Source organism: Pararge aegeria, chromosome 13 (genome assembly GCF_905163445.1).
Source record: "Pararge aegeria chromosome 13, ilParAegt1.1, whole genome shotgun sequence".
In the NCBI taxonomy this organism is placed as follows: domain Eukaryota; kingdom Metazoa; phylum Arthropoda; class Insecta; order Lepidoptera; family Nymphalidae; genus Pararge; species Pararge aegeria.
The window spans coordinates 4,004,455-4,030,484 of NC_053192.1; the positions used below are offsets into that span (position 1 = coordinate 4,004,455).

The 26,030-nt window shown below is 34.0% G+C and overlaps 1 protein-coding gene across 9 annotated transcripts in view; it reads left to right on the top strand.

The window, feature by feature from the left end:
• The window catches only part of LOC120629024 (perilipin-4), a 36,315-nt gene that overhangs the window by 3,364 nt on the left and 6,921 nt on the right, over nucleotides 1–26,030 (top strand). The window contains exons 2-29 of one of the 9 annotated variants that reach the window (XM_039897751.1): nucleotides 16,468–16,647; nucleotides 18,520–18,654; nucleotides 19,418–19,483; nucleotides 19,819–19,917; nucleotides 19,987–20,085; nucleotides 20,161–20,259; nucleotides 20,332–20,430; nucleotides 20,502–20,600; nucleotides 20,676–20,774; nucleotides 20,847–20,945; nucleotides 21,018–21,116; nucleotides 21,192–21,290; nucleotides 21,363–21,461; nucleotides 21,534–21,632; nucleotides 21,702–21,800; nucleotides 22,059–22,157; nucleotides 22,236–22,334; nucleotides 22,535–22,633; nucleotides 22,720–22,806; nucleotides 22,977–23,075; nucleotides 23,403–23,480; nucleotides 23,556–23,642; nucleotides 23,781–23,879; nucleotides 24,165–24,251; nucleotides 24,565–24,663; nucleotides 25,246–25,332; nucleotides 25,404–25,490; nucleotides 25,826–25,912. In XM_039897751.1, coding sequence (XP_039753685.1) covers nucleotides 16,468–16,647; nucleotides 18,520–18,654; nucleotides 19,418–19,483; nucleotides 19,819–19,917; nucleotides 19,987–20,085; nucleotides 20,161–20,259; nucleotides 20,332–20,430; nucleotides 20,502–20,600; nucleotides 20,676–20,774; nucleotides 20,847–20,945; nucleotides 21,018–21,116; nucleotides 21,192–21,290; nucleotides 21,363–21,461; nucleotides 21,534–21,632; nucleotides 21,702–21,800; nucleotides 22,059–22,157; nucleotides 22,236–22,334; nucleotides 22,535–22,633; nucleotides 22,720–22,806; nucleotides 22,977–23,075; nucleotides 23,403–23,480; nucleotides 23,556–23,642; nucleotides 23,781–23,879; nucleotides 24,165–24,251; nucleotides 24,565–24,663; nucleotides 25,246–25,332; nucleotides 25,404–25,490; nucleotides 25,826–25,912 — 2,763 coding nt within the window. The remainder of the gene's footprint in view (nucleotides 1–16,467; nucleotides 16,648–18,519; nucleotides 18,655–19,417; nucleotides 19,484–19,818; nucleotides 19,918–19,986; nucleotides 20,086–20,160; nucleotides 20,260–20,331; nucleotides 20,431–20,501; nucleotides 20,601–20,675; nucleotides 20,775–20,846; nucleotides 20,946–21,017; nucleotides 21,117–21,191; nucleotides 21,291–21,362; nucleotides 21,462–21,533; nucleotides 21,633–21,701; nucleotides 21,801–22,058; nucleotides 22,158–22,235; nucleotides 22,335–22,534; nucleotides 22,634–22,719; nucleotides 22,807–22,976; nucleotides 23,076–23,402; nucleotides 23,481–23,555; nucleotides 23,643–23,780; nucleotides 23,880–24,164; nucleotides 24,252–24,564; nucleotides 24,664–25,245; nucleotides 25,333–25,403; nucleotides 25,491–25,825; nucleotides 25,913–26,030) is intronic. The other 8 variants (XM_039897753.1, XM_039897754.1, XM_039897752.1 and 5 more) reach the window with 8 other exon arrangements.

Sequence of the window (26,030 nt, forward strand, 5' to 3'; positions counted from 1 at the left end):
AAAATGTTAAAGATTCCCCTAGCTTCTCAGCTAAAATTTGACATATGAAGTAAAAGATGGCTCCGCGTTTGCTTCGTGCACTTTCATCTTTAACTAGCACTAAGAGACGCATGCGTGATGCGTGTATCGTAAGCACGGTTGGTTCACGTGCACCAATGGCTGGAACGCTGAGGTCACGGTCAAACTATACGCAGTATTGTGGAATTTATGATTCATCGCGTTCTGTTTCTGCTATAAACGATCTCTTATCCCTTGACGCCTTAACGAAGGGCTTAAGAATGCTTTTAAAGTGAATGATTTTTTTAAAAGCATTTTTGAACATTAGCACAAAAATTTATAGTGTTTTTAATGTATTTTCTATCAGTCTATGCCGTGCCTAGGCAGACCACAGACACAGCTTAAATTACCTGTACGTTGATATAAGTATGCTAGTTGGTCGCATCTGTGGGTCATCGTGACAGACGAACTGCTCTCCGAGGGAGCCACTAACACTAGGCTAATACTTAAGAATTTATTAATGAATAAAAAACCTCGTAGATTTTTCGCCCAACTCGGAATTCATAAGCCTCGTGATCGTCAAATTTGTATGTACCCATAGCAAATATTTTGAATGTTTACATTTAAACAGAAAATCGGCTAGGCGTAGACAAATTCTAATGGTATAAAATGTAAAGGTCTATAAAAGGAGGAAGGATGACAAAGACCTATTAACATAGATATATAACATAGAATGTCTGAATGAAGAATGAAGTTGCCAGCTTTCTAAAAGAACCTTTTTTACTAAAAAAAAGTTGCAAATATATTGCTGTAAAATGTTTATACAAAGCATCCTTTACAATCAAAACAAATTCTGTAAGCAAACGGTGACATCATCAAGGTCGACCAGTCGTGCTTCGTAATTATACAAGACTCACTCGTTACTGGAAGGTGTAAAAGAGACAGCGCGATCTTACCTGATCTTTCATGAGGAATGCTGTTCCTATGGTAATATAAAGATAAAAATACTGAACTACATTAACAGATACCCTCTTGAGAACTCTTGAACTTGAGGTAAATAATACAAAAAAATTTGTCTATTCATGTGTTGACCTAATTGCTGGCAGTAATTAAGATCAAAAGTTTATTTGTTATAAATCCAAAGAAAAAAGGTTATTTATAGCTAACCTACCTTGCCTGCGATCTGTGTGTCTTAGAAAATAAACTGTTCAAGTTCACACTTTTCTACCCACAAATGTTGGATTTCGAGTCCATACTCCTCATTGGCTTCTATTCAGTATATAACCGGAAATAAATTGTTTGGCGGTATAGTTTTCCGTTTGGTTAGGGTGATAACAAGTCCCAGCCAAATCCCCTACTAGACTAGCACAAAACCGAGTTATACATTTAATAAATTTAGCCACTTCGAAGCGGTACTCACCGCCACTCTATAGTATTTCCGTCAAGAATACGACAATTTCATTGCCAAACTGCTCTTTCCTTGCAGACACTTTACCGAAAACCAAGAATTTCATCCTGTCATTCTTCGTTGAAATGAAATCAAAATGCTGTTTAGATTGTTTCAGTAGAATTCCACTGGTTTGAAATCTTTGCATTTGGACCACTGTAAAATTACCAAGTATAATACCGTCCAAAATTCTACTACCAATATTAGGAGACTTTGGTTATAGTATTTTTTTTTTACTAAATTTCGTAGTAGTAATAAATTAACTTAAATAATTTTCGTTACCACTAGAAACAAGCTAAGATGAGGAAGTCCTACAATTGAAGAAACAGCGTAATGTTTTGAAATAGCTTCTTTAAACTAACTGTAATTCACATTAAATTCCAACCAATTTAAAACCCACTCTGCTTTAGTTGTTAAAGCTAAGGTAGGAACTCATGGAATATTTTTGACTTAGTGTTGTGAGATCTAATGAGTTTATACAGGAGAAACTGCACTACACTGCAGATGGATAATCTGACAATGGCCAAATTACTGTTGAATTTTGGGACGTAGAAGCTTCGAATTCAGGAACATCGATAACCTCTTGCCCAAAGCCGAAAATGAAAGAGTACAACATTAAAACGTAATATAAAATAATAACTTTTTAAAACCATATTGATAAAATTTACTATTTCGTGGCTATCTTTAGAAGATTGATTGTCTAACACCCTAAGTTAATAATACAAAATCTTCAGATGAAATGAGTAAAAGGATCTACGACTCAGATGTTAGTATTTGGACACGGGATATATTTCAAAAACGAACTTCATCCATTTATTTATTCTTTATATTTACCTTACAAAACTTGCAACGTGAGTTTTTAGTAAGACGCGTTGCAGTTGCTTTAGGTAAATAGCACTAAGATGTAGGCAGACTTTTGTAGGAACAGTTCATCGCCTCATGAACGTAAAATATAGCGTAGCCTTAGCATGTTCTTAGGCATTCTCACACACGATCGTGCGGGATACGGGATCTTTATACTGCTGGACAGTTTAAAAGTGCGTTTAAAATATTGTGCCTCTCCACAAATAGAGAACCCAGATAATAATGTATAATCATAACATTTATATATATATAGATTGTAGATTGTGTGCTCTTAACTTACAATATTTGTCGGTGATCTATGGGTTATGTTGTGAGTCAGTACATTATTTTATCTTTTAATCATTGGGAGAGCCTTTTTAGTCCAGCAGTGGGCTGTTATAGGCTATTGATGAACCTGCATTTGTGTACGTGATCTTTGCTCTAATAACGCCCCTCTGCTATGAGAGATGAGGATTATGCCTAGTACTGGGATGGTAAAGATGAAATAAGTACGTATCGTACGTAACGAATATTTGTTAAAATTTTAAGGAATACTCAAGTGTAAACTCAAGTGTAAAAGCACTTTAGGCCCAGATTGCTAACTTGGCATTAGATAATTGGTTGGCTAGTGCTGGATTTTCAATCGCTAGATATTGTAGCTAAGGTAAATAAATTTCCTTTGTTTCAACATACATCATTCAATTTTATTTGTCAGTTTAAAATTATTAGCCGTCAGAAAAACGGCCTGTGAGTAGGTACCTTTTATGTGCCTGGGAATAAACAACTTCTATTGATTTTTTATTTTTTTGTAGTGTACTTATTTATTATGCAGTTAGTGATAAATAGTTACTTATGTGAAACAATTACGCAGCTAATACGATCCATTGTTCACTAATGTGAAACATTTCTCAATGTTTAATCATGACCAACATGATGTCATTGTACCGGGGGCAGACTTTAAATGACTGTCTTGTGTAGCGAGTGCAACTGCGGGGGCGAAGTGATTTGTGCTCAACTGCCACATATAATATAAGGTGTACAGAACAGTGCGTGGAATATGACGATTTATGGCTCCGAAAAATGGTCGGACTTCATTAGAAAGTAGAAGCACGTATTGGATAGAACTATTCACGGAATATCTCTAACGTGATAAAATCAAAAATGGGGAGATCCTTGAAATCAAGGAATTAATCAACATACTAGTAGTTCAACGAACAAAGATCATTCAGCGTGGCACATAGCTGTTGAACTGCTACCGATTACAATTGTAAATAAATATACTACGACAATACACACAACGCCATCTAGCCCCAAAGTAAGCGTAGCTTGTGTTATGGGTACTAAGATAGCTGATGAATTTTTTTTATTTTTATGAATGAAATACACATAAATACTTATAATATACAGATAAACACCCAGACACTGAAAAACATTCATGTTCATCACACAAACATTTTCCAGTTGTGGGAATCGAACCCACGACCTTGGACTCAGAAAGCAGGGTCGCTGAGCACTGCGCCACTAGGCCGTCAAATTGTATTTACAAAGTGATAAAAATATATATGTTTGCAATAATAACACATGCCAATAACTGAACTATTAAACTTAATATCCTCTTATATGTTATTAAAACTTTGCTCAGATCAAGTATGAAAATCTACGCCGCGCTAAATACTCTCTTGACTATTACTGATTGAACATGACATCTTTTGAACCTATATTACACGCAGAGGTCCGTTATTTCTATCCATTTGAAATTATTTGAGAATATTAAAGAACAAAAGACCAATTTATAATTATAATCAGTTTACGTTAATGTGTAGATTAATAGCTCAAAGGTGAAAATGATTTATTATTAAAGAAGATAAATTAAGGGATGCCCTCATACTAATACAATGGTACATTACGCATCAAGTACGGTAACTTGTTTTTTACAGTCGAGGTAGTATTCGGCCGATAAGGAAGCCCAGAGTGCAGATAATAAGCAATTTATCAACACAAAAAATAAGCTGAAAATAACCGACGATTTCAGCTTTTTTTCCACTCTAGATTTCGGAGGCGACAGGCTATTCACTCACGACTCGTGCCTGGATTATCATTCCCGGCGGAGTGAAATCTAATATTACTCTGTTTTTCAAGTTAAAATGGACACTTTAAATTATTAATGAAAACCACAAAGCTATTTACTAACAAAAATATTATTCACGGAAAATGTCAAAAGTAGCGCAACGTTTGTTTCTTTGCACGCCAAAGCAAACCGACATACAGCCAGCATCGTACGCTGCACACAGCCTTATTCAGGACAACATCAATAAAACACAAGTGCGTTAATGTTAAATAAAACACTCATATTGAATAAGAGCCTTATATCGATGACACGTATTACAGGTTAAGAGCAAGTGTGATGAAAATATTATTATGTTAAATGTACAAGGACGAGTAGGAGTTATTTTTAAACTTGCACCGTATAAACCGATATGCATGCAAAAAAAATACACGCTACATTACGTACGTACGTATTGATGAACGAATACGTTTGACTGCATTTGACAAACGTATTCGTTTTGCAAAGATTGCAAGATTTACGTTAGGTGCGTAATCACCCTGCCGATCACATGAGTAGTTTTCGTATCACGTCCTGTTGTGGACACCAACTTCCATAGCCATTCGCGTAGCGTGCATAGTTCGTTCGCGTGCCCAGGTGTGGACCCGCTTACAGAGTTATAGATATATTCGTAACAGTTGCCCGAAGTGGATCAATTATAGTCTGAGAATGATGATTACAATGACGCAAATATGCCCTGCACCGCGCATGTCGTTTGGACGCCTACTTTGATATAATTATTAATGTGAAATGTAGGTACTGTGTAGCTCTCAGGAAAGTATATGATAGTGGTGATAGCCCAGTGGGTAGGACTTCGACTTCACTTTCGGGGGGCCGAGTTCGAATCCCGGCACGCACCTCTTATTTATCTAAGTTATCTGCGTTTTAAGCAATTCAAATATCACTTGCTTCAACGGTGAAAAACATCGTAAGGAAACCGGCATACTTGAGAGATTTCCATTATGTTCTCAATGTTGTATGAAGTCCACCAATCCGCACTGGGCCAGTGTGGTGGACTAAAGCCTTTTAACCTCTTCTCATAGTGGCAGTAATGGGTTGATATGATGATGATGAGGGATAGTATGATTGCAGCTCTACTCAGACTTATAGCCTATATCAACTTAGAGCCTGTATCAACTTATAGCCTTTTTTTTTTTTTGCGCTGGGAAATCCATTGACGCATCCCTTTCGGAGAAATCTAACCTGTTTCCGAAAGGGTATGTGGAACTCGCTGACACGAGACCAGAACACCCACTAAAACCCATCGGAACCGTCTACGCCATACCGTGACACCACAGGATCGCTTTCGCATGCTACTGTGGCAATCAAATTATAGCCTGTATCAACTTATATCTAGTCACGTCGGTGAAAATTAAAAACAAACAGAAGCGTAAAAAAAATATTCCACTATCCGTAACCATCGTGAAGGAATGTTGACGCTAACTTTGCTGGTGCTAATCTAAACTCGCCAATGAGTATAAATATTTACATTGGATAAAAATACCGTGTGAGATAACGGCTACCAACAACCGTATAACCTGTGGTATTACGCGATTGCTCCAAAAACTGTGTTGCGATATGAGTAATCAGCACAATTTACACCTTTTACCCGATTACCTTGGTTGTTTCTGCCGCCAAGCAGCATTTTCGTGTTCCAGTCCGCAGGTCAAATTATGAAAGCCACTCAACACAGCTAGCATGGGCAGGAGACAATTTTCTCCCAAGAGAGGATAAAAAAGAGCACTGGCGCACAAGTGTAATAATATCCACATCTTACTCGTATATCTTTAAACAAGCGTTTCTTGTATATATATAAATACAAGAAACGCTCGTTATATATATATATATATATAATTAGAATCTCGGAATCGGCTCAAACGATTTTCATGAAATTTAGTATACAGGGGATTTCAGGGGCGACAAATCGATCTAGCTAGGATTCATTTTTAGAAAATGTAACTTTATTTGTGTTTTCCGGTAATAACCGATTTGGTGCTAGTAATATTTTATGTGTAATGATAAACGGGAATAAACTTCGCCTATTCCCTGTTCCCGTGCTTTGGCAGTCGGACACGTTAATTATATCATTTGTCAGAGGATATAATTTTTGTCCCCTGCCCGTGATAGCCCTGCTGGAAGTCTGCTGCCAAATAACCGGCTAAATCCATATTTTTGCATTCCGAAACCCAATTTTCTGACTGAGTTCATTTCATCTCGGTTTGCAAGTTACGCAATAAATTTAAAGAATGGTTGTAGACGTTACTTGATCGTTTCTTTCCACAGTTGCTAGCTAAATTTGTTGTCAACTGAAATAGAGAATCAGCCTGGTAGCGTGGTTGCCGGTGTAATTATATGCAAAGGCTTAACACCTACGCCTTAGGTTGATGGACATAAGGCATCCTTTGTATGACATGTTCCCTGTGAAGTATTTCTGTGTTTATAGTCGAGGGTTTTTAACTTACTTATAGGCCCATTGCGTCAATTATTAGGTACTCTAAAAAGGATACTTAAGTAATTTGTTTAATTTTGCCATTAAATTTATTAACGATATGCCGTAACAGCCTTTTGAATAGGATGCTATAAATTTTTTGGCTGCGCTAGGCTAAATTATAGTGTGGGGTATACACCTATTCGTTTTCTTTTTAGTTTTCCTAATCCTAAGGTTGCCTGGCAGAGATCGCTACTTAGCGATAAGGCCGCCTTTTGTATCCTGCTTCATTCTTCATGTGTTTGTCCTTTTTTTTTACACGCTTTTTATTAGCTTCACCTGTATGTTTGTATGTTTGTATGTTTGTTTGTAACCGACTTCTTTGGGCGCGATTTTGACCCACTTTGAACGATCAGATTTGATTCAAACTTTGTAGACATATCTAGGATCGATGACAATACACTAATCTGAGAAGTTTATTCCAATTTTCAATATAAAAAATAATTTTTTTTAGTTTTTTCGAACTATTAATTACAATTACTACAGCGCCATCTAGACCCAAATGTTAAAAACCCTAGACCCAAATGTAAAAAACCTATGGCGTTTCCAACAGATGGCGTTCGCGTACCTAACAAATACCACAGAAAACATTAAGCTACTAGATGGTAGAGGGTGTTAGCTGTTACTTTTTAATGGGCTGTTTTAAATACGTTATCACGGAATTGATAGTAGATTAGATCAAATAAGAGGTTAAAATAAACCAAACTAAAAAGTAGAAAATAAATAATAGTTTAAAAAAAACTAAAAAACACGGTTTTTATAGAAAACCGAACTAAAAAATAGAAAATAAATTTTAATAAATTTAAATTAAGAATAGTGTTAAAAATTTCAATAAATATAAATTAATAATAGTGTGAATAAAAAATATATTTTATTTAAAAAAAAGCGTGGGGTGCATTTTAAGATATTATCAAAATAATAATCACTACTCATATCTGTCAATTAAATATTTATAACTATTGACACCATGCACCCCACGCTTTTTTTTAAAATAAAATATATCTTTTATTCACACTATTATTAATTTATATTTATTGAAATTTTTAACACTATTCTTAATTTAAATTTATTTTCTATTTTTTAGTTCGGTAACTATTATTTATTTTGTCTCGTTTTTCTGAGTGGTGTACAAATAAAGAGTATAAATAAATAAATAAATACATTGTTGCAACTATAAAAAAGTGCAACAATAGGTACCAAGTAACTGGTCGGCTGTGCTCTATTTTAGTTTCCCAACTAGACCATTGTACTCGTATGACGCTTGACCGATGCTAACAACCTGCCTCTGCGTCGTGCCAACATTTTAAATTGTATAGTTTTGGTATGGGAAGAATATCCCCTGTCGATACATCAAATCGCAGAAGGCCGGTTCCTCCTCAAAAACTGTTAAAATTAAATTATAGAGAACTAAGAAAAAAAAGTGCAAATATCTTGGGCTCGGTACCATCAGCATCATCATATCAACCCATTATTGGCCAACTACAAGGCCGGGTTTCCTCCCACAGTTTGAAGGGGTTAAGGCCGTAGTCCAGTGCGGATAGGTGGACAAAATTCAAAATTCATTTATTTCAAGTAGGCATAATATAAGCTCTTTTGAAGCGTCAAGCCTGTCTGTTTGTAGTGACTCTACCACCGGCTCGGAAGGCAGATTCTACCGAAAAGAAGCCGGCAAGAAACTCAGCAGTTGCTCTTTTCCAACATTTACATTTTACATTTTAACATTCATTTTGTGAGAGATGAAAGCGGAGCCGGATGCTTCCAAGCAACCTTGTCATTAAGAAATTCATCATTGGTAGGTCCAAAATCACCTTAGGAATCATATTATAAAAGCGTATACTCAATCCCACAAATGACTTCTGTACGATATGCAGATGACATTAAATTAATGACCATTTCTTGTAAGTCGACTGTTTATATCCACCTTTTGTTTATAAAGACTAATATGTTGTCTTACAAATACTATAATATTATAAATATATTGTGAAGCTACAGTAAGTATGCCTATTTATTTAAACTTCTCACGGAGGGTTTTGCGTGGTTTAAGTTTATATATTGACCGTACTGCTCTTTTCTGCAATATAAATAGAGGACATATATATCTATCTCCAATAGGTTCATAGGGAATTGTAACAGGGGCTTTGTAATCCTTTTTATATCCGCATGTTTTACCCTAATAATAATTAATAATTGTTTATTCTTTGATAATATGTGCATGATTTTTTTCATTCCTTTCACATTAACCGCAAAAAGCTAGTAAAGAACAGCTTCAATACTATATATACGTTATATACTATATATACGATACTATATATACGATACTATATATACGTTTGTACTATACAAAAAAAAACGTAGTGATAATGTATTTGAATATATTGCTGTAACTTTAGCAATGGTAGGTTTAAATTAACATAATCCATACTAATATTAAATTCAAAAATTCAAAATTCATAATTAATTTATTTCAAATAGGCCTAATTAATAAACACTTTTGAAACGTCAAGTCAGTCTGTTTGTAGTGACTCTACCACCGGTTCGGAAGGCAGATTCCACTGAGAAGAGTCGGCAAGAAACTCAGCAGATTGCTCTTTTCCAACATCATTTTAAAATTTAACAATCTTTAGAATTGTTCTGTTTTGTGAGCGTTGAGAGCGGAGTGAGTGGCCTGCTTCCAAGCAGCCTTGTCGTTTAGGAGTTCATCAATCGTGCAGTAACCACGATTTGTTAAATGTGTTTTTAAATAATTATAAATGCGAAAGCGTGTTGGTCCGATTGACTTGATTTTTGGCATAGAGTCATTCAAACGGCGAGTACCATAGGCTACTTTTTATCACAAGAAAACAAACAGTAATAAACGCGGGCAAAAGCTAGTCATGTTATAGGAACTTAACTTAATCTCGCAAATCCCAGAAACTAGGTACGAAATACAAAACTTAGGTAGGCGTGGCAACTGCCTGGAAGTCTACCTAAAAGCCGGTTTGCGATTAGTTGGAGACTCGAGGTCAATGGTCAATGGTACTGTAAAAGGATACCTTAAATCTATTTCTGAACGAAGCTTAGGACCGAGACAGGACCTATGCCACGGAATGTGAATACCTGTATATATTACAAGATATACAACATTCCTCGAAAAACACTACGCCAAAAAGTTTACCTTAATACTGAAGTTTTGATAAGACCTAGGGTGTCGATTGTTATAGAATAATAGCGATAATGAAACGATGGCAATGCTCTTTATACGGCTTTCTTACCTGCCTCTTTAGCGATTGGAACAATACTGCTTAAAATTCAGATACGTAGAAGTTTTCATACTTTTTTTTTATTTTACAATTTAGCCCTTGACAATGATAAAAGTAGGCTAATCTGTTAGGGGTATAATGGCAATTATACCTCATAAATATCGTTTGAATCGTTCTGGAACTCTACAACGCTTGGCAGCACGTTTTTTGCAGTAGGGTAACTAACCACGGTCGAAGCCTTCCACCAGACCAAACCACAGAAATGTTTTATGTCAAGTTCCAATTTGCCCCTACCGGGGATCGAACCCGGAACCTCTCACTTTTAAGACCACAGCGGTCACCATTTCGCCAGGGAGGTCGTATACTGTATCTGTATATATAGTTGCTTTGATATATTTAGTTTCGTAGCGTTGAATAAGTCTTTCATTGCACGAATTTTCGCCGATATGTCTATATAATCCATTTGATCTACATTTGATATCATTATAATTTATAACTGTATTTTTGCTAGAAATAAAACAGATACAAGAATATATTTGCATACAAACATTATTATAGAAATAACTTTAGTAGTTTATGTAGTAAACAAACTTTTTGGCATTGACGTAGATATTTTATCATAGAAAATTGTATCATCACGTAGTTGGAATTTCCTTGAACTAAAAATAATTCTTTTTTGTATTTCCATGCTGTCCGATAGACAAGAACCTCGGTGAGTTAGAAATTATAAATTATGTAATGTAATATACTTGTCTATTTGTATTTATGTATGTATATGTCATGTCTACAAACAGTTCCACATTGCGGTTATGTTTTCCAGCGCGGGCTGGTATACATATAAACACGATGGAGGCTGAACGGTTACAAACTTCTTCTTCGGTTTTTTGGCTCTAAGATGTGCCAAATCAGCACATTGTACTTCGCCAATGTCACGTGTATCGGAAGATTGACATTTTATAAGAAGTGTCGATAATAAGCAAGAGAGAGAGGGAAAAGAGCAGTAACTCTAGGCAGTGGGAGAGTTTGAGAGAGAAGGAGAATAGGTACTTTAAAAATAATAAATCTTAGGAATGCCATGTTTAAGCCAGATATAAATGATTTTATTATATATTACCAACGTAAGATGAACCCCTATTAATTTATTAGAGGTAACCATTCACCATCAAATTTGTTAATATTAGAGAAATCGGCTTAAGATAATGGTTGGAAATTAAAATTAATATCATTCCTGCCTTATCGACTATAGATAAAAATTCTATAAAATAAAAAAAATTGTCTGGTTTCTGGTGGACTTAACTTTTTAGAAATGTAATGACAAAAATAATACAGTATTAGTATAAAAATATAGATTCATTGCAGCAAAGCTCTGCAGTATGACATCATAATGCAGGTTGTCCTCATTGGCTTTAATAAAAGTTGGAGGGGAAGGGAGGGGGAGAGAGTACCGGCCAATGCTATAAGATCAATAGAACACTGCCTTTAGGCTGCTCACACACCTACTAATATTATAAATGCGAAAGATTGTAATGATAGATGCATGGATGTTTGTTAGTCTTCCACGCAAAAACTACTCAACCAATTTGACTGAATTTTGAAATGGAGATAGATTATACCCTGGATTAACACATAGGCTGCTTTTTATTCCAGGAAAATGTACGGTTCCCGCAGGATTCATGTAAAACCAAAAACCGCGTACGCAGCCACGGTCAACAGTTGGTACTTAGTCAATTATTGAACAATAATTTAAATAAACACAACAATAATTAATCAATGATATTATTAATAATAGCAAGATAAAAATTAATAATATCATTGGCTATTTTTTTTTACCTGATAATAATTCAATTCTCCGATAGCTCAAAGGAAATATTCTACATATTGTGAATGACATTGACGCGTAGTACCTATGATTTTCGACTGTCAGGTCAAAGTAAAAAATATCTTTATTCAAGTAAAGGTAGTTATCTTTAAATTCTTTATTTTCCCATAGGTGGCACTTTTGATGCGTACATAAGAATTACACGGTAGTGAGATGAAGGCGATAACCACACTCGTAACCTTAAAACTAAAGTAACGAGGGTTCCAAACGCGTCCTGGTCTAAAAAGAAGCCCACAACAAACTTAGCCGGGTGTTTTTTATGTTATCACCATCTCACAATGTCATTTAAAATTATTAGAATAGCAACCTGGTTAGAGCAATAATTCACATCCAAGCTTTTTTATCGATTAAGTAGTCCTTTATACCTACTATAATAGAACTTTTCTATAATACAAACTTTGAAAATCGACTATTTGAAGCGATATTCGATTTTCATTTATCGAATATCGACACCTATTCAATAAAGACTATCGTGATTATATACCTGTAACGTTATAGTAGGGCTTGTGAATGTGAAATATGACTCAGTCCGCACACTGCCAGCACGGTATAGTGTAGACTAAGGTCTTAAGCATTCTCATGCTGTGACGAAGGATGTACTCTTTAGTGCATCGGTCAGTAATCTAGTAAAAACTAAACATAATGTAAGTAAATATTCAAAAATACAACAAATACCATGTCAAATTCACTGATTTTGACAGTATATTATGCAACAAACCGCTTGTAAACGATAAGGCCTTCTGTTGTACCTTTGTTTCTCTCAATTGTGTTTATTATATTATTTTAAGAATGGTATACAATAAAGTGTATTTTGATTTAATTTGAAAATATCTTATGATGGGTGTTTTTATAAAAAACGTTCACTTTTCAAATCTCGAATCTCATTTCTACAATTCCATAATAAACGTAGGTACCTAACGACCTATATTAGAAAAACCTATCTTCTACTGCCTATTACACTTCCTAATCAGCAGGTGTATCTAAAATTGTATATTAAAAAAAAAACTTGGGGCCTAACTAAATTACTACAATCGCTAAAAGCAGTATTGTTTTAATGATATTGACTCTCTCGTTTTAGAGTTATAATACCTTATTTTTGACTTGGTATGTCATATTTTAAACTGTTATTTGAGAATAATACTGCACAGTATCTATTGAAATTGTACCCCTCACTTTTGACATTCAAAGGTTGCAACAAAAATGTTGTATTTTTTTCGACATACCTAAAACATTTAAAAAAGTACTCCAGCGATATATATTGAATATACATATCGCCGGAGTTCACAGAACAGTAAATAAAATACTGCGAAGGCTTTTACTGCATTAGTGGCTGAAGGTCGCAACCTAATGGGTCTATGCCGTGTTCGGTATGAATTAATATATTATGACCGTTCCATACGAACGCCTTATGACTAAGTAGAACAAGTATTCAGTCGACCGAATATGGTTTATACTCTATGTTGGTACATAGTAAAACTAAATGTAAGTAGGTACTCATATTTCTTAATGACACGGTGATCAGTGGCGTTCCTAGGGTCCTGAATTAGAGCAAGCCCAGTTTTATTCAGGACTAATTTGACTTATGATATGGCTGATATAAGGCAGTTGTTGTTGTGCCGAATGACAAAAGTGAGGGGTACAATTTCAATAGATACTGTGCAGTATTATTCTCAAATAACAGTTTAAAATATGACATACCAAGTCAAAAATAAGGTATTATAACTCTAAAACGAGAGAGTCAATATCATTAAAACAATACTGCTTTTAGCGATTGTAGTAATTTAGTTAGGCCCGAAGTTTTTTTGTTAATAATAAATTTTAGATAGGTACACCTGCTGATTAGGAAGTGTATTATGCAGTAGAAGATAGGTTTAGTACCTACGTTTATTAGGGAAATGCGGAAATGAGCTTCGAGATTTGAAAAGTGAACGTTTTTTATAAAAACACCCATTCGCTCAGTGCCCATAAGATAAGCAATTTTTACAATACCAACTTTTTTCAAATGAAATCAAACCTACACTTTATTGTATACCATACTATATATAGAACAAGTATTCAGTCGACCGAATATGGTTTATACTCTATGTTGGTACATAGTAAAACTAAATGTAAGTAGGTACTCATATTTCCTAATGACACGGTGAATTCAGTGGCGTTCCTAGGGTCCTGAATTAGAGCAAGCCCAGTTATATTCAGGACTAATTTGACTTATGATATGGCTGATATAAGGCAGTTGTTGTTGTGCCGAATGACAAAAATTCGTCTTTGAAATACACTAAGATTATTTTCCACTAGGTGATCGCCTAGTATAGGCTTCAGCTATCCCCGCGGATGGACCCATTTCGATCCACCACCATGTACCCAGCGGCGTGCATAGAGGGTATGCACAGGGTATGCAGACGATATAAAATGAAGAAAATCTCCACTTAGAGTTATAAAAAGTTTAAGGATAGGCTTTGTAATGGTTATAAAAAGCCTACCCTTTAGTATTTATAACTAGTACTGGAGATTTTCTTCAATTTTTATCATCTGCATACCCTGTGCATACCCTCTATGCACGTCTATGTACCTCTAAAACTTTTCTTTTTTTTTACTTTTGACATACACTCTAACAGGTTAGCCCGCTACCATCTAAGAGTGCGTCATCACTTACTACCAGTTAAGATTGCAGTCGTCAAGGGCTAGCTTGTAGTGTTAATAAAAAAAAAAAAGGTTAAGGTGCAAACCTATGTTGTGAGTTGTTCCACAATGCTGGCATCTTATGCTACCTTTAGTAGAATAGCTTTTGTGATAAAGCTTGTCTGGGGAAGTCCCTACTACCGCCGTGTTTATTTCTGCCGCCAAGAAGCCTTGCTGTGTTCCGGTCTAAACTGTTGCCGGCGTAATTACAGGCTACACCTCAGGTGGACACAAGGCGTCCATTGTAGGACATGTTCCTTGCATGCCCCGAAAACTGTTGCTCTGTCCATAGACTATAGTATTCCATAAACAATCAGGGTGGGCGATCTGCTTAGTCCGTCAGTTATTAGGTAGGTACTTGAAAAAAACCTGTAACTTAACTGATAATTTAATTACTATAGTAGGTATTTTGACGGCCGATTGGCGCAGTTTGCAGCGATCCTGCTTTCTGAGCCCCAGGCCGTGGGTTCGATTCCCACTACTGGAAAATGTCTGTGTGATGAGCATGTATATTTTTCAGTGTCTGGGTGTTTATATGTATATTTATGTATTTTATTCATAAAAATATTCATCAGTTGTCTTAGTACCCATAACACAAGCTACGCTTACTTTGGGGCTAGATGGCGATGTGTGTATAGTCCTAGTATATTTATTTATTATTTATTTATTAAACATAGAGCTGACAAACCTATACGTCCGGTGGTCTCGTGTTAGAAATTTGAATAACTCCAGGACTTTCTCTTTCATCTGTAGTAACAAAATTCAAATTAGAAGTAAAAATAAACTTGTATAGCAGTTTACATAAAATTAGTTATTCATTTAAGGGTAATTGTATATCTTTTTATAACAAAGTACCAGATGAAATCCTTGAGTCCTCCTTCCTTAACCTTGAATCTAAACCCGATTGTCTAAGTTTGTGACTCTTGAACTAGAAAACACCTTTCAAATGTCAGTGAAATAAAACAATAAATAATTATTCCGTCGTTATCTCACAATATTCATATAAACTTCGGATTTAGAAAACTCTACGAACTGATCTCTATTAGATATATAATAGAGGTCAGTGTTTGTAGAGTTTCTACATCCCATCGGTTGATATGACGATGACAATGAAGATTAGTGATTTCGTATTTTTTAACCCCGACGCAAAAACGACGGGTTGTTTGAATTTGACGTGTCTGTCCGTCGCATCGTATCTCCCAAAAGGATAAACCGATTTTAACTTTTTATTTTTTTTATTTCAAAGGTGAAAAAGTCGGGAGTGCTCTTAGCTATATTTGATGAAAATCGGTCCAAGATGGCCGCCGCTTCAAAAAGGCGGATCACATATTTTTTCCCAACTGCCTCAATATACTTATCAAATGAAATTGTTTCATAGAATAGCATAAAACATAGCATTGTTTATATTTGACGATGATTTGGCTGTGGGTTCAATTCCCACAACTGGAAAATGTTTGTGTGATGAACATGAACGTTTTTCGGTGTCTGGGTGGTTATCTGTATATTATGAGTATTTATGTATATTACACAACCCAACCGAAGTTTTTATTTCGGTTCGGAATTTTTTTTACAAAACAGTAACTCGTAATCTTACTAATTACAGATTGATTGATTCACTATTAACAATTTCAAACTCAAGATGACCGCCACTACATATAACGTTGAAAGTATCAAATGAAAGGGCACGACTACTGTCAGGGGTTTTTAAAGTTATAATTTTTTAGTAGATTCAGTTTATACTAATGTAGGAAACTTGAAACAAAATAAACTCAAAATTACCTCTTTCCACAGGTGCGTTTCGAAGCATTGGAGAAAAAACTGCATCACTCTTCGATCGGAAGAAGAAAGATGCAGAGCAACTCGCTTCGGAGAAGGTCTCCGAGGCGGCGCACGTTGTTGAAGACCAGGTCAAGAAGGCTGGAGAGCTAGTCACCGGTGCGGAGAAGAGTGCATCTGATGCTGCTAACTCTGGTGATTACTTTGCACTCTTAATATTTATGTTTGAAACAGTACAGTATTAAAACAATACTCCAAGAGTATTCGACGACCTCGATGGTGCAGTCATAGAGCTGTGATTTTATGAGTGGGTTTGGATTTTACCCCTTGCAATGTAGGATTATTAATTTCTTAGTTTTCTCTGGTCTGGTCTCGTGGAAGGCCTCGGTCGTGGCTAGTTACCACCCAGCCAAGATAGGCGTGCCGCCAAGCGATTCAGAGTTCCAGTACGATGTAGAAACCGATTAGGTATGGTATGTTAGATTAACAATAATATAATTAAATAATTAACTACTACAGAAGTCTCAGTACTCAAATTTTTACTATTAAAACTACAGATCGAAGTCTGAAGAACAAATTATGAGTCAACTTCGTGCCACCAAATTCTTCCTGTCGCTATCGCAGATTAATCGAATGTTAATTAATTTACGAAGGAAATTTTCAATGTATGCGTTAACCTTATTATTAATTTCATTAATAAGTCATTGACCTTTAGAAATACAATATATTATACAAAATAGCCTTTTACGAAAATAAACTGATTCAGTATGATTAACTTGCATATAAAACTTTATTCAAGCCCTGATCATAAAAGTTTCTAAAAGTTTAAACGATTTGTCTGCTAGTCCATGATTTCAAAGCTTAAAAATTAATGCGGTTTCTTGCTTCATATGTTTAATCGAGATGGCTATTTTTGATAATTTCATTTAATGTAATTTGATCGCTATAGAATAATAATAACGAATCTGAACAATGACGAAACTTTATACTTTGGGTATATTTAAGTCAGAGTTTATATAAATATAATATAATTATATTACGAAAGTAGATAAACACATCGCCATCTAGCCCCTAAGAGTAAAAAAAAAAATATATATTTCATTCATGGTTATTCACAAACATTTTCCAGTTATGGGAATCGAACCCACAGCCTTGTCTGAAAAAGTAGGTTCACTGCCCACCTCGCCAATCGGCTATCAATTAATGTCATGTGAATTACGTAAATAATACATTTTCTTAAACGTTCGTTAACGTATCGTTAACTTTATTGTTTTCAATAAATGGCTGTAATTTTATTTTAAAGAATCTTAGGTACGTATATAATATTTTAAAGTTTATTATATAGCAAAGGGTTACTATTAAGACATAAATGTAAATAACATGTACTAACTAATGATTTTATTATTACGTGGGTATGGGGTGCTTCAAGGAAGCCTACTTTCTTCGGACCTCCTTAGTGTACATATATGTGATAATATTACCGATCTTGTAATCACCGCCAATAGCTGGCCATTATAATTGAAAAATAGTTCTTGCGTAGTCAATTCAATATTTTAGGATAAGTATGTACGCATACAGATTTACTTCCATGATGGATATAATACGGTACATAAACAATCTATGAACAAATATGTGCTAAACAGAAGGGCCTTGACTAATTAAATATAAAGCGTGAATTTCAGTGTTTTACACAACAGTATTGCTTTGGAACAGTTGAACTGCAGAATAGTGCGTTGTTATCCGAATTCTTCAAATTGGCTTAGGTAATTTTCTACAAATATTTAGAAAAATTAAAATACTCGGGTGACATCGTGAACTTTCACCATAATCCAATCAAAATGATAAAATTAAAAATTTTAACAGATCGATAGTTATATTTCAGTATTTATCGATATATTATAAGTAAATAGTGAACAAACAACTCCTTCGTAAATTCCACGTTGACTACCCGTTTACTTAACGTTAAAAAGTGACAATCATGGCATACAAATATTAAATGATCCCGGTTGAATTCTGGAAACATGCTTGGAAGCAGAATTTAAGTTTATATCTTGCATTTCTCAACAGCTGCCAACGCTAGAAATTCAGCAATCGATGCCCTGGATAAAGAACTAGCGAAAGTATCCGTTGCAGCTGGTGAAGCAAAGGACGCCGCTAACAAAGCTGTGGCAGATGGCAAGAAAGTCGTTGATACTACTAAAGGTAAGAATATAGATGGTAAGGTAAGGTAAGAATAATAGACTAAGCAGGTGTTTTTCTATGAAAACTTGTTATCGGAGATTTGATGGCCATCCTGAAAACTGTGAACTGTGTTTATAATTGAAATTAAGCTAACATTAGTGAAATTACGGCAAAAGGTTGGGAAATAAGAAGAAGACAAGCTTCAAAGCAATGTTTTAGAAGAAGTTTACTCGGTATGAAGTCTTTACTCAACATATTTTTTTACTTTAAAAGTACACATTTACTTTTAAAGTAAGTGGCATGTCAGTAACTTAATATGAAATATAAAAAATATAAATATGAAATATATAAATTCAATAATATTCATTTTGCAATGCTTTAGACTACATGTCTATTTATCTGTCTGTTCTATTTTTTACTCTCTAGTACTTTTTTAATATTTTGGTTTTTATTTTTATTTATATATTTTTTTTCATGAAACTTATATTTATAACTTTTAATAGTCTGCGTGTCTGATATCGTTTTAGTCGACTTATTATATTGGAAAAGCGTAATAAAAAAACTATTTGAAAAATACTCTTTATATACTTTTGATCACGCGATTCATTATTAGAACAAAATTGTTAAATCAAGTTTAGCAGTCAATACTTAGTAGTCATCTGAGAAATTTTAGCTAAATCTTTACTAATAGCTTCTTTTTTTAATTTGTTTTAGTTTATTCACTTTCTTTTTCTTTGATTTTTTTATTTATTTTATTTGTGTTTCTTTCATTTTCTCTCCTTAGATACTCTCGCTACAACAGTAGATAACACTAAAAAGGCCGCAGAGTCTGCTATAACTTCAGCAAAAGGTAAGGTGTATTAAATAAGAAAACATTGCACGTGGTTAAGTGAACACAAAGTATATTAAAAGTAGACACGAGAAAGAAGAAAATTTTCACCAACTAATTGCATGTATCACTCTATTATTTATATATTAATATAAGTTGGCTCAGGTAGACACTATTTCGATTTTTACCGTAAGTAGGTACAATTTTAATGATGTTTATTCAGGTTAGACTAAACCAAAACATATGCTGCATTTGAAACTATTATGTTATGCCTAAGCACATAACAATTTTTAATGCGTTATTTATAACTATTATGTTATTATGTTATTTAGGTTTTATGTTATTTTGCATTCTAGAAACAGTATCAACTGCTTTACAAAGCACTGTAGATACAACGCAGAAAACAGCACAATCTGCTATTGATACCGGAAAGTCGTACGCTTTAGGCGCTAAAGGTAATCTGGTAAAATTCATGTTATAATGTTTATTTTACGCACTAGGTTAAATATGATTTCGTATTGTAGATACTGTATCGAGTACATTACAAAACACTGTGGATACGACGCAGAAAACAGCACAATCTGCTTTTGATACTGGAAAGTCATACGCTATAGGCGCTAAAGGTAATTTTGCTTAATGCCCAGGAATAATGTTAATTTGTTACTCTTCTTTTTTAAAATTGGCATCGTTTATTGTAGATACTGTATCAAGCACATTACAAAGCACTGTAGATACAACGCAGAAAACGGCACAATCTGCTTTCGATACCGCAAAGTCATACGCTTTAGGCGCTAAAGGTAATTTTAGAGAATGTGGTTTAATGTTTCCCTTTTGCCCTTGGGCTACAATATAGGTTTTATTTATTGTAGATACCGTATCGAGCACTTTACAGAGCACTGTAGATACAACGCAAAAAACGGCACAGTCTGCTTTTGATACCGGAAAGTCATACGCTTTAGGCGCTAAAGGTAATTTTAGAGAATGTTGTTTAATGTGTCCCTTTTGCCCTTGGGTTACAATATAGGTTTTATTATTGTAGATACCGTATCGAGCACATTACAAAGCACTGTAGATACAACACAGAAAACGGCACAATCTGCTTTTGATACCGGAAAGTCGTACGCTTTAGGCGCTAAAGGTAATTTTGCTTAATGCCCAGGAATAATGTTAAATTGTTACCCTTCTTTTATAACATTGGTATCGTTTATTGTAGATACTGTATCTAGCACATTACAGAGCACTGTAGATACAACGCAAAAAAGTGCACAGTCTGCTTTTGATACCGGAAAGTCATACGCTTTAGGCGCTAAAGGTAATTTTAGAGAATGTTGTTTAATGTTTCCCTTTTGCCCTTGGGTTACAATATAGGTTTTATTTATTTTAGATACCGTATCGAGCACTTTACAGAGCACTGTAGATACAACGCAAAAAACGGCACAGTCTGCTTTTGATACCGGAAAGTCATACGCTTTAGGCGCTAAAGGTAATTTTAGAGAATGTTGTTTAATGTTTCCCTTGTGCCTTTGGGTTACAATATAGGTTTTATTTATTGTAGATACCGTATCGAGCACTTTACAAAGCACTGTAGATACAACGCAGAAAACGGCACAGTCTGCTTTTGATACCGGAAAGTCATACGCTTTAGGCGCTAAAGGTAACTTTGCTTAATGCCCAGGAATAATGTAAAATTGTTACCCTTCTTTTATAACATTGGTATCGTTTATTGTAGATACTGTATCTAGTACATTACAGAGCACTGTAGATACAACGCAAAAAACTGCACAGTCTGCTTTTGATACCGGAAAGTCATACGCTTTAGGCGCTAAAGGTAATTTTAGAGAATGTTGTTTAATGTTTCCCTTTTGCCCTTGGGTTACAATTTAGGTTTTATTTATTGTAGATACCGTATCGAGCACTTTACAGAGCACTGTAGATACAACGCAAAAAACGGCACAGTCTGCTTTTGATACCGGAAAGTCATACGCTTTAGGCGCTAAAGGTAATTATAGAGATTGTTGTTTAATGTTTCCTTTTTGCCCTTGGGTTACAATATAGGTTTTATTTATTGTAGATACTGTATCGAGCACTTTACAGAGCACTGTAGATACAACGCAAAAAACGGCACAGTCTGCTTTTGATACCGGAAAGTCATACGCTTTAGGCGCTAAAGGTAATTTGATTAAATTCGTATTTTGAAGTTTAGTTTACGTACTAGGTTCAACATTATTTCATTTTGTAGATACTGTATCGAGCACATTACAAAGCACTGTAGATACAACGCAGAAAACTGCACAATCTGCTTTTGATACCGGAAAGTCATACGCTATAGGCGCTAAAGGTAATTTTATCTACTTTTGTGATGAAAAATCAAATTCAATTGTAATGAAAAATAAACGAATTTTCTTTAGCTGTATCAAATAAAATTTCAAAATTAATTTGGTAGAACTGGTACTATTCATAAATACATGATAAAATGCTATAGTAAGTTCCCCGGCACTAACGATCGAAAAGCTTTAATAAACTTTCTTATATTTGACGATCATTGTTCACACTGAGACCATTTTTTTATTAAATAATAATTTATTGATTATCATAGATACTGTGGCAAATACTATTCAAAGCACGGTTGATAGTTCCAAAAAAACGGCTGAATCAGCTCTCGAAACAGGAAAATCTTATGCTACAAGCGCAAAAGGTAATACATATTTTGAAGATCTACTTAAAATATGACTTTTAAGAACTAAATAACATTTACTAAATTTATTTGAAATAGATACTGTTGCAAGCACTGTTAATAATTCTGTAGAAGAAACTAAGAATATTGCAAATTCAGCAGCTGAAGCGACCAAAACTTACATGGATAGCGCCAAAGGTAGACGAAGTTGAATACAATGTGAGCTTTTGTTGTCGTGTGAACTAATTTTTTTAGCCTAGAATCTAGTACGCAATAAAAAAATGGATTTGAACATGTGAGCTAGTATTTTCGTGTTAACATCAGCGTTAGGTTGTTTTTTTTGTTTGTTACGTTGACTAATTATTTGTTTGTTTTTATTTTTCACCGTATTTATTTAGATTCAGCACAAACCACTTTGCAATCAGCATTGGATTTTTCAACTGGTTATGCGTTTTCTGCTTATGACCTTGGAAAGTCATATTTAGATAGTGCTAAAGGTTAGACGCTTGATTTCGCTATATATTTTCGTGCTTTTGCGTTTTTCTATTTCTTATTAGTTATTTATAGTATCTATAATTTTTAGAAACTGTTGTAAGTACTGTAGACAGTACAAAAAAAGCTGCTGAAAATACTGTAGAAGTCGGAAAATCTTACATGGATACTGCAAAAGGTAAATCGCGTTGTTAGTTAATTTTATTATAAAACATATTTCCAATGTAAATCCTTGAATTATTTCATTTTAAATTTTAGTCTCTTTCAATTCACCATTCATACAAACCCTTTTTATCTTTTTTACTATTTCTTTTGCAATATTATAGTAATCATATGTTGAACTTATAGATACGGTTCAGAGCACATTTCAAAGTACTGTAGATTCCACAAAATCAGCTGCGTCATCAGCATTTGAGACAGGAAAATCCTATGTTGACACTGCGAAAGGTAAATCACCAATCATAAGTAGTTGTTCATGATTAACTGTATGAATAATTTAAACTCAAACAATTATAATGGTGTGAAAATGGTAAATGAATATTTTTTGATTAAGCTGCGAGAGATATGTCGGTTTGTTAAAAGATTTTATAATTTTACTACGATATCAATCACGCTATGTATTTTGAAACTAGTATTTTGAAAAAACACAAAAAATGTTACATACTGACGTTTGAAAAATTTGCTATTCGTATCTTGGTTTCAAGGCAAAAACTTTATGTTAAGCCAAATTTTAATTTCTTTGTGTTCTTTTAATTGTAGTTTTATTATTTGTAGATTCAGTTGCTAATACTGTGCACTCAACTGTAGATACCACTAAAAATGTTGCCACATCAGCCGTAGAAACTGTGAAAGGTAGTTTTGACCTTTTAGAAATATTTTTTTTCATTCACTAGGTACTCACTTACATAATTTTTGTTTATTATCTAGATACAGCAGCAAGCACTATAGATACAACCAAAAATGTTGCGGCATCTGTTGTTGATAAAAGTTCTTCTTTGTTAGGGAGTGCTAAAGGTACATAATTAATTATTATTATTTGGCATTTTGCTATTAGATTCGTCGATTCTTGATAATTACGAGCCGAAAAGATTTATTTTTTTATTTTTCTATCTTTATTATCATCATTATGAGTTTCATTTCTGATGCTTGTAGATACATTAGCAAACACTGTACACGCGACTGTAGATACCACTAAAAGCGTAGCGGTAGCAGCTGTTGATAAAGGATCATCATTAGTAGGTGCAGCTAAAGGTATAAAAATAAAACTTTCTTATTTATAATATTTTAAAACGTTTAACGAAAAGTTTCATTTCATTACTTTTCGTTAAATGTTTTAAAATATTAGGTAAGCGTGAAAATATGTTTTCGAGGATATATATCTATAGATATCTCTTTAGTAACCGTAATCCGAAAAATCATTTTAATATAATAATTCTTAACTTGAAGATCAAATAATTTAAGTTTTACATTATTATAAGTAAATGCAGTACAATGTTTAAGTGAGTATTTTTGTTTTAATTTATAATAATATTGTAGATACTGTAGTCAGCACAGTAGACACGGCCAAAAATGTAGCAGCTTCCGCGGTAGATAAGGGTGTCGCAATTGTTGGTAGTGCTAAAGGTAAAACCGAAGTCTATTTTATAATTTTATATTAATCTAGTCGGTAATTATGTTATTTAAAGAAAGTTGATTGCACTTTAATTATTATTACGAATCTGTTTCCGAGATGTTTAAATAATATATTTATTACGAGCCGGCCGTAGAAACACTACAAACAGAAATACTTGTCGTTTCAAAAGTTCTTATAAATGAAGCCTACTTGAAATAAATGAATTTTGAATTTAACCGTCAACCGAAACTTATCCTGATGTTGAATTACAATACAATACATGTTTAGAATATTTTACGGATAAACGCAATTTTTTATTTGTAGAAACGGTAGCAAACACCGTTCAATCTACGGTAGATACAACTAAAAGTGTAGCATCGTCCGCTGCTGATAAGGGCGCTTCTCTCGTGGAAACAGCTAAAGGTATTTAAGTAAGATTGTATTTGAATGGTAGGATTATCAAAACGAAGCATATCGTACTCCTATTTAATAAAAAAAAACTTACACCATAAATAATATATTGTACTAAATAGAACACGTATTCTGGGAGTGCTTAACTCATGATTTAGTTTAGCCTGATATTAATATTTTAGATTTTTCTTATTCTCTATGGCACAAAGAACTGTTAGGTGACAATTTTTAAAAGAGAATCTGATCTGCGGCTAAAACCGAGTACTATGCAATTAAACTGATAGGAGTTTTGATGTAGGATAAAATAAATTCTCGTAAAGGTCTAATAAAATTGTAAACTGATTCGAGTGGTTTAAATCGGATAACTATTTTGGCCATCGTCATCAAGAGACGACAGTCTTCTGTGATTCACGAGATGTTTTTGCTATTCTTATTAGATTTCAAGGACGTACTAATTTTTCTTATGTTATTGAAATACAATGTAACACTCAACTTAAATTTGAAATCTAAACGATTTACCTTTTTAAATAATGTTCCATTACGATACAACTCACATGTATGTAATATTTTTTTTATATTTATTTTATTTTGTAGGCACTGTAGCAAGCACATTTGATACAACAAAGAATGTAGCTTCATCAGCAGTAGATAAAGGTTTTTCATTAGTGGGCACTGCTAAAGGTATATTCATCTTATTATCAGAAGTGTGATTCTTTCTCGAAACAGTTTTTAACTTATTATATCGCTTGTAGATACGCTATCCAGCACTGTAGATACCACAAAAAACGTAGCGGCTTCCGCTGCCGATAAAGGGGCATCACTGTTTGGATCTGCGAAAGGTACACTGTGCTCATCTACTTTAGTTTTTTTATGGTGATTTTAAAACTCTTTTCGATGAGAAGAAAAACTTACTTACTACTTAGGAATATATTCTTCAACAGTTTTCCCCGTTAATACATTGAGGCGATTCGGTGCATTTTTATAATCTAATTTATATACACATTTTATTTTACTTTTTAGTAATCTTTAAAATGTACCTATAAATGTTTCAATACAGATTATCTACATAATTTTAAATAAAATTCTTCGGATTAAACTATTTCAATTAGGGAAATAATTAATTAATTTTCATATTGTTTGTGTATTCGTTGACGTGCACATTTTAACGTTTTAGATACAGTATCAAGCACAGTAGACACGACTAAGAATGTGGTTGGCTCTGTGTACGATAAGAGTGCTTCAGTAGTTTTAGGCGCCAAAGGTACAGTAGCTTGTTCTTTAGATTTGCAGTTAAGCTTTTTAGTATTTTAAACTATTATTTCTTTAACGTAGTTTTGTTTATAATTAGTACCAGTATTTTTTGCATGATTACGCTTTAG